Here is a 9,610-nt window from a genome sequence, read left to right as displayed (position 1 = left end):
CTGCACTCAAAACCCCATAATAAGAAAGTGAAAACAGAATTTTAGACATTTTTGCAAATTTATTAAAAAGGAAAAATTTTGCATGGACATAAGTATTCAGACCTTTTGCTATGACACTTGAAATTTAGCTCTGGGAGCCTCCCATTTCTCTTGATTATCTTTGGAAAGTTTTTCCACCTTGATTGGAGTCCACCTGTGGTATATTCAGTTGATTGGACATGAATTGGAGAGACACACACCTGTCTACATAAGGTCTCACAGCTGACAATGCATATCAGAGCACAACTGCCTGTAGAGGGAGGAGAAGGGCCTTGATAAGAGAGGTGACCAAGAACCCAGTGGTCACTCTTCCTGTGTGCACATGGGAGAAACTTCCAGTAAGTCAACTATCAGTGCAGCACTCCACTAATCTGGGCTTTATGGCAGAGTGGCCAGACAGAAGCCTCTCCTCAGTAAAAGACACATGAAAGCCCACCTGGAGTTTGCAAAAAGGCACCTAAAGGACTCTCAGTCTGTGAGAAACAAGATTCTCTGGTCTGAAGAAACCAAGATTTAACTTTTTGGCCTCAATTCTAGGCGTCATATCCGGAGAAAACCAGGCACTGCTCATCACCTGCCCAATACCATCCCTACAGTGAAGCATGGTGGTGGCAGCATCATGCTGTGGGGTTGTTTTACAGCAGCTGGGAGAGGGAGACTGGTCAATGTTGAGGGAAAGCTGAATGGAGCAAAGTACAGAGATATTCTTAATGAAAACCTGATCCAGAGCGCTTGGGACCTCAGATGGGGCCGAAGGTTCACCTTCCAATAAGACAATGACTCTAAGCACACAGCCAACACAACACAGGAGTGGCTTAGGGACAACTCTGTGAATGTCCTTGAGTGGCCCAGCCAGAGCCCTGACTTGAACATCTCTGGAAAGACCTGAAAAAGGCTGTCTACCAACTGTCCCCATCCAACATGACAGAGCTTGAGAGGATCTGCAGAGAAGAATGGCAGGAAATCCTCAAATCCAAGTGTGCAAACCCTATGGCATCATACCCGGGAAGACTGAAGGCTGTAATCGCTGCCAAGTGTGCTTCAACTGAGTATTGAGTAAAGAGTCTGAATACTTATGTCAATGCAATATTTTTGTTTTTTCTTTTCAATTAATTTGCAAAAATTTCTAAAATTCTGTTTTCACTTTGTCATTATAGGGTACTGAGCGGAGAATGTTTGGGGGCGGGATTGGTAGTCCGAGGACTTTCCGAATGCACTGTAGGAAGGTTCACTTTTGGTTTTGTATAGTAAATAAAATGGCTGCAGTTGTGCTGTAGACATTGTGAATCCTGGTTCCCTTCACCTCCACAATAAAGAAATCTCGGTAAATTTCTCTACGATTAATTATTTCACATCAAAACATGACTTTGTTTACATCGTTTTAATTATGCAAAAAAAAAAGTTTGCAAAAAATTCTCTATCATCATGAAACTTCTGTCTTTACGGTAATCGGCGCTTGCAAACCTATTGGACAGCGCACGGAGTGACGTCATTGGTTCAGGAAGTGGTCACTGACGGTGGAAACTAATGTAAACATTTTCACTGGACGCTCTGAAAAACACCAGCCGTTAGAAGACATGGTTACAATACAGTAGAGTTTATCACGTGTTTTGGGTACAGGACACAGCCATCTTCCACCTGGCGGACTATTGGGGCATGGTTTATTTTACACTCTTCAACAGCCTACAGTTTTAGCGACAAAATCAGTGTTCTGTGTGGGGCAGGTCTTCCAGGCGTACTTACTACACTTGTTAGCACCATGTCCACTTCTGTCGATGTCCACGCACAGCTGGCGTCCATAATAGAGAGGTTTGCCAAATGTGCGCTGGTGGAGATGACTAAAATAATCGATAACGACTCTGCGCTGCTACGCGCGGAGATATCGCGAAGACAAATGGAGATCGAGTCGCTCATGTGTAAACTACAGTTTGCAGAGAGCGAGCTGAGGTCAGCACGACAGGCAGCCCGCCAGCATCCTCCTCCCAGCCTCCGCTCCGTGGGAATTCAAGTTAGCAGCGCCTCTACACTACGAGGTAGGCTCCATCATGGACATTAAAAGGGGGCTCCACTGATTTATCAAATTTTCCGCGTAAATAAGTGGTTAACATGTCAACAAAATCATTCAGAGTGGTTTGGTGTGAAGTGCTTTGTTCTAGAGTAACTTACCGAGTCAGAATTTTTCACAGTGGTGGTGATAGGAACCAGGCGTCTGAGGAGTTTAACGCCTCTTGAAAGCTCCCTCTTACAGAGTTTTACATGCCACGGTTATGAATAAACTACCTAATGTCTGAAACATTGTTTTACAGTAGGTTTGTGATATTATTTAAGTCTAAAACAAAACGTAATCAGTTTGTTTTAATCAAGCCATGGTGAAGGGATACATGAAGGGTGTTATGAGGCAAAATAGTCCCCAAAGAAAACTTATTTTCTCCAATTATTTTGTCATCATCAATGTTACATTAAAAAACTCAGAAGACACGTGTAGGTTCATTGGTGGTTTTGAATATTAAATAGAATGGCTATATTTGTGTCTATTTGTGTAGACACCAGGACCCTTCCTATCGCCACCACTGTAAAGAAAACCAAGTTGGTAGGTTTCTCTGGAAATGAACAATTTCACCATCATTTTCTTTAAACAAAGTCAACAAAAGTCTGTAAACAAAGTCATTCACAGTGATTTCATGTGAAATGGTTCACTGCACAGAAACTCTGATTTCTTTACACTGGTTTTGAAAGGACAGGACCCGGGGGTTGCAATGTTTACAGTTCAAATATAGCCATTTCTTTACTATCCAAAATCTACAAGTCGTTTTATATGTAATGTTGATAATGGTAAAACTGTTTTTACCACAGATTTTCTTTGGGGACTGTTTAGCCTTATAATACATGTATCTCTCTGCCTTGCATGTATTTTAAAAATGTGTATGTTTCAGGCCATATCCTTTTCTGAAAACTACCATAAAACAATGTCTCTAGCATCTCACAGCATATTTGTAAACATTTTGTGTAATGGTTTTCTGTGAGGTAGCTTTTAGAGGCATTGAATGCTTCAGATGTCTGGTTCCTATCACCACCACTGTGAACAATTCCAACTTTTGACTAAGTTTCTCTAGAACAGAGCATTTCACATCAAATCACTCTGAATGACTTTATTTACATCTTAACAGTTTAATTAGGCATCAGTTTTGAAAATGCAGTGGGAATTCAAAATGTAAAGACATCATGAAGGCATCATCTTGAAAGATCTACTTTTTTCTAACTATAGGACACCAAGAAACACACCCAGATAACCCCCCACAGTCTTCCAAAACAAAGGTATACTTTTTGTTTTTTTTAGTCTGTTATCTTCCATCACTGTGATGCTGTATTTAACTCATACATTTTCACATTTCTACAGGAGAGTGGAGTAGAACCGTTCCATGTCAAAGAGGAGAGGACTGAAGTGAAGCCATGGGACAATGGAGAAGGTAAAGCACTGCCCACTTATCTGTAGCAAATCCCCAAAAACTTTCAACCAGCCATCAGTCATTGCCAGACTGTTTTTTCTTGATAGTTCTTGTTTTTCAGATCCACAGGTAGAGGAGAGCCAAGGTTGCTGGGAAGAGGAGAGAGATTCATCCAACAAATCTGGAGATGGTGAAGATCAGACTAACGTTGATATTGTTTAGGGCCCATATTCATAAAGTTTCTTGGAGTAGGTTTAACTTAGGATCAGATGCATGTCTGTGATCTTACTGACTGGAACAGATCCTATATCAGCACTTCTAATATGAGGAGCTTTGTGAATACGGGGCAAGAACATCAAAGGCCATTTCTTAACTTAACCAGATTAAAGTGGTAGTTTGGCAAAAAGAAAACAAATATCACATGTAGTCAACCAGCCAAGACATGTTTACTGTCTGAAGCTTGGACTCAAACTACAAGGCTAATGAAGCTCAAGAGTACTGTAAGCGTATGTACAATATTTAGCATTGTGTAGACTTACATGCTTGCCTTAAAGTACATTGAGTTGTTAGGTAATCACAAATAGACTTGCTTATGTGTAAGTGTGTAACATAATGTTATCTAGCCTGAATTTTGGATAAAGTTTTGGCCATTTTTATACATAATAGTATGGCATCAGCCTTGCAGCTCCAGTTCAAAACTAAAGATCCGAACTAAGACACTTAACATGTGTTGGCTGATTGACTACAGTTGGGGTAAGGGGAAGAATTCCAGAGGATAAATGGGATTTTTCACTGAACTGATGCTGTAAGGCAAGCGTTAGACTATCATTCAGAATAGAACATTAAGAGCTAAACACGTAAGCAACAACAACCAAAAACATACCTTAATTGAGAGATCATGAATTTGCTCTTGAGTGATGCTACAGCCGTCCATGGCTGGGATTCCAAGAGAGCATAATTGGCTCTTCCTCTCGCCTCCATCAGTCAGCGCAATGCCTGCCAATGTGGGCATCTGTTAGCTGACATAACAGAATTAGCAGTTCACGGTCTCCTCCAAGCGCGTTGAGCCATTCAATGGCATCGTGTTAGTTGCAATTCAAAGGATGTGGTGGCGCTTCACGTTTCTCAGAGGAATCACATGCTAGCCTTCGCCCTCCCAGGTTGGTAGGATTATGTGATTCGGGAGACCTAGCTAGTGGGTGGAGTTGGCAACAACTAAATGGAGTTAAAATCCAAAATAAAAAAAATAAAAATTGAACATGAAAAACACCTAACCACTCTAAATCGCTCATATCTTCCCTCATATCTTATGTTCTCATTCTCTCCTAAGACTAGTATAAAAGATATATACTTGCTGTTGCTTCTATTATGTACATTGACTCATAATATTTTCTGTAGGTTGTGATGCATATCTACCTAGCGAAGCCAAACCTGGTGTTGTCTGGGATTCTCCTGAAGTGGGAGATTTTAACATGAACACAGCACAGAGACCAGAGGCATCACAAGAAGCTCCTAATACAAGTCTTGGCCAGCCGAACATGGACATATCCCCAAGCCGAAGAGAGAACAACATCATCCAGTATCATCAAGCCACAGAATGTGATGCCATCACTCAACACAGACTTGGTCGGTCTGCTAATATTGCAGCTGCTCACATCGTTCCTCCAGTTACTGACCAGAGAAGTGATGGGGTGGCAATGGGGGAAAAAAGCTCACGCTGCCCTCAGTGTGGTAAAACGTTCACCACCCGCTTCTACTTGAAGATCCATCAGCGCATCCACACAGGTGAGAGACCGTACACTTGTCTTCAGTGTGGAAAGCGCTTCTATTGCAACTCGCACCTTATCTCTCACCAGCGCTCACATACTGGTGAGAAGCCCTACAGTTGCGAAGAGTGTGGCAAGTCCTACTCGCATTTAAACTCCCTCAAACTGCACCAGCGCAGCCACACAGAGGAGGAGGCGTACGCCTACTGGTGACTGGCAACCAAAGAAGACTGCATTTGGTCTCTTTAAACTGTTTACAAGTTACAACTTTTTCAAGTAATAGTTTAGTCAGGTAAAGCTAATGTTTGAAGAGGAAAGCTCCAGCATTTTTGACCATTTGTTGATCTCTAAGTGCCACATACAGTATTGTGCAAGAGTCAGAGACCACCGTTCATTTATTTAATTTATAGACAAAACAGCCATTAAGTACAAGTTTTCATCTTCAAAATATATTTTCGAGGAGATTAAATATACAAAACCAAATTGAATAAGGATGGGCAAAGTCAAATGAAAGGAAGTTAAAATTCAGTCAAAACTGAAGTTAAAATTGTAAAGATACAGAGAAAATGGGACTCCTATAAACCATGTGAGACCTGGTAGACCACCAAAATTGTCACCATCAGATAAACAGTACTTAAAGTTTTCATCTGTGAGAGAGAGGAGAAAATCACTCCACTCTTGCTTCAGCTCTGAAAAAAAAACACAGGTGTTTCTGTCCATCCTTCTATCATGAGAAGACAACTCTGCATCATTGGGCTGAAAGGCTGTGTAGCTGTGAAAAAGCACTTTACTGAGACAAGAAAATAGACAAAAAAGTGAAATTTTGCAGATCAAAAAAGCTCAGTGTCTACTCAGAGTATCACAGGACCACCCCGGAGTCCACATGTCAGAATTGTTGAGTGTGAATGGGTTTACAACCAACTTCTAAGACTGTATTTTGGAGGTGTGGAAAAATATCCATGCAGTTTTCCTAGAAAAAATGAAAGCCAGTCTACTGAAAAGAACGTGTTATTTTCTGTTAAATATGTTTTCTGCTCTTTTCTTGACACTGAAAAATGAACAACTTGTACTTAATGGCCGAGTTGACTGAAAATTAAATAAATGAAGGGTGGTCTCTGACTTTTGCACAGTACTGTTTGTAGTATACAAGCCAACATGTTTTCTGTTCTTTTACTAAGTACAAGTAAATGTGTTAAAGTTTTTGTCCATAGTAAACACACAACATACGCTACAGATGGGCACATAGAGATTAGGTTGAAAAAATCTTTGGGAGTATTCTTTTAACAATGAATGAAAGTAAATAACCACCAGTTAGCATTATGCAAATATAGTCATGCTAATTGGTGGCTACCACTAGGGATGTAGCGATACACAAAATTCAGAATTTGATTTGATATGATACATTTTTCTTATATTAAATTTTTAATTAAAATATAATAAGATGTATGTTAATACTTGTTTCCATTTTCAGTTTATAAGAGCATTCAACATTATAAAAGTACAGTTTTTTTTAAACAGACGCTGTGCTTCTTAGTGTCCTCGACTAATGTTCTACCCACAAGCTAACACAATAGCCAAAAGGTAACAAGCTAGTCATGATACTAGGGCACAGTAAAACACAATACACTGTACTGTTACATCCCTAGCTACTGTCTTCCATTTGTTGTTAGCCATATTAGCATTTTGGTTGAGCTATTCCTTTGTGTCGCACATTTCTAGAAAAGACATGCGTCCATTGATACAAATGAGTTATTTGTATTTTCTGTTGGACAGAGTGCCTGATACTTATTCAACTTGCCAGTTAACTGGTTCACAAGTTTGAAAATCAAGTGTTACTGTGTGTTATTTTGTCAGTTTAACTTTGTTAATTATTAGTTATTGTAACTTCATAAGTATGTACTTTGATGTAGTTTTTCTGGCAAAAATTTGATTCATTTGATATTTAAATACAAATTGTTACACAAAGGTTAATTTGGTATCATGGATTTATTCTAAAGATATTTAGGGATTCGTAATGCATAGTTACTGACACATTCCATCTAACTAGTCAAAATAGTCAAAAGTACAGAAACATGTTATCATATAATCACAAAGGCCTGCCACAAATGTTTATACATTTCAATTCATTTTTAAAGACAACAGAAACAGATTCTGACATGGCACGAGTTTCTGCAGTTTTTGCTTTATAATTACTAAAACCCTTTGACGGGAAACTGGGTGTATTATCCCTGCCAGAATTAGTTCCAAGTTCAAGAGGCTTTATTGTCATTTCGGCTATATACAAGCACACAGTGAAACAAAACAACATTCCTCCAGGACCAACACAGGAACACAAGTGCAAAACAATACAATATACACAGTGCAGACAATACAGTACAATTAACAAATACGAAAGACAATAAATACAAAACAGAACACAGGCTGCACACGGTACTAAGAAAATAGATTGTGCAAAGCAGGATGTAACATACTATGACATATTAGCAGCTAGCCTAGCATATATGAGCACAGCAGTCCCTGTGGTATCAACCAGAACAACAGCAAAGGACATACAGTGTTTAGATGATAACAGTATTCCAGCAGCCAATAAATAAAATGTGCAAAAATGCAAGTAGTCAGATATATGAATTATATTAAGTGAAGTATTTGTGTGGTGTCATATTGTTAAGTGTGTGTGTGTGTGTGTGTGTGTGTGTGTGTGTGTGTCCGTCAATTCAGTCCATGGGAGCTGAGGAATCTGATGGCTTGTGGAAAGAAACACAGTCTGGCTGTGAGGGCCCGAATGCTGCGGTATTAGAACATTTAGGCCCATAAAAACAATTTTCAAAAGATATTAGGTAAATTAGATAAAAACTATTCTTGGAACACAACATTTTGAACCCGCATGGCTCAATTTGCATCTCCATACTTTTGTCTGATACTAAGACAAGGTTTGAACTATTTCTTTGAAGAAACTGGAAACATTAAGACTTGTGCACAAAAGCCTATTTAAGCCTATTAAGTCCTTAAACTAAGTGTATAAGAGTGGAAAGTAGTTAGCATGTTATAACACAAGAGTTGCTGTTTAACACTAGGTGTCTTCACCTGACTAAGTGGAATAGTATCATGTAAAGAAATGACTGGGTCTTATAAATTGCTTTAAAGAATTGTACACAATAAAGAAAATAAATGTCTAAACTTTGACAAAATGGAAATTATAGGTAATTATAAACTATTATAAATCAGAAAGTGTACAAATATATGACTTACACAACTCAGCAGATTCCACCACAGTGCTCTCTGCATGTCCTAACATTTGTAGACACCTGCTTATGCAACATTTGTTCCCCTTTGCTTCAGTAAGAGCCCTTACTCTTCTGGAAAGCCTTTAAGCTACATTAAGAACATTGCTATGAGGATTTGGTTGCATCCAGTCATGAACATTGGTGACAGATACTTATATTCATCCCAAAGGTCCATCAATCCAGAGAATGCAGTTCCACTGCTCCTCATTCGAATGCTGGGGGACTTTGTACTCCAAGCTTGGCATCAGGCATAGTGACCTTCGGCTTGTGTAAGCCGCTCCAAAGCATCCCATTCTGTTGCCAATGCTTTTGCATGGAAATTATACATACATATGTGTGCACACAACTGAAGACCTGTGTCATCAATGGGTATGCATTAAAGTAGACTGGATTAGATTGGACTAACGATAAAGGAAATTTGCTTTGGTCCACTGCTATACAAAGACCAGTATACATAATCAGACAAACACAGACTATACAATTCAATACATACATATATTCCCCAGTAAGTGGATTTTTTATACCTCACATCAGCTTCTTACCTAAATAATTCTTTGACATAGGGTTGAATGAGTGATTGGATCAATGTGTTCAACACATTGGTGTTCAAAAGCATCTACATGATGGAAGAAGCAGAAATTCCTAATGTAAAACATGAGTGCCCTGCTGAAAAAAAATCATATAAACCATCAGTGGTGGACAGTAACGAAGTAAATGTAATTTGTTACTGTACTTAAGTAGTTTTTTCGCACATCTGTACTTTACTGAAGTATTTCCATTTTGGGCGACTTTTTACTTTCACTCCACTACATTTCAAAGTCAAATATCTTACTTTTTACTCCACTACATTATGCAAAATCTGTCGTTCCTTTTGGCTTATGTGTGTATAAAAACGTAACATGTCAAAACGAAATAAGTGTGAAGCAAGTACACCAATCAGGGCATAGCGTGAACTTTGTTTTGAGCTTGTTTTGACCTGTTGGACACACCTACCTAGTGCAAGCAGACGGTTCAACGTCAGTGCAGCAGTGTAAAATTTTGGTCTAATCCAACATAAATGATGAAACTAACCTAA

At 39.1% G+C, this 9,610-nt stretch overlaps 1 protein-coding gene across 1 annotated transcript; it reads left to right on the top strand.

Annotated features, from left to right (window-relative positions):
* The first annotated feature begins 745 nt into the window (after positions 1 to 745).
* On the top strand, positions 746 to 7,222 carry si:dkeyp-68b7.5 (zinc finger and SCAN domain-containing protein 2). Its single transcript, XM_036556725.1, has 5 exons — positions 746 to 2,072; positions 3,305 to 3,354; positions 3,437 to 3,506; positions 3,607 to 3,675; positions 4,884 to 7,222. The coding sequence occupies exons 1-5, from the start codon at positions 1,799 to 1,801 to the stop codon at positions 5,462 to 5,464; spliced, it is 1,044 nt and encodes a 347-aa protein (XP_036412618.1). The 5' UTR covers positions 746 to 1,798; the 3' UTR covers positions 5,465 to 7,222.
* The last annotated feature ends 2,388 nt before the right edge of the window (positions 7,223 to 9,610 follow it).

The sequence above is a fragment of the Colossoma macropomum genome, unplaced genomic scaffold, assembly GCF_904425465.1.
Source record: "Colossoma macropomum unplaced genomic scaffold, Colossoma_macropomum, whole genome shotgun sequence".
In the NCBI taxonomy this organism is placed as follows: domain Eukaryota; kingdom Metazoa; phylum Chordata; class Actinopteri; order Characiformes; family Serrasalmidae; genus Colossoma; species Colossoma macropomum.
Note: the sequence above shows the minus strand (reverse complement) of the source record. Positions and strands in the feature narration are given on the sequence as shown.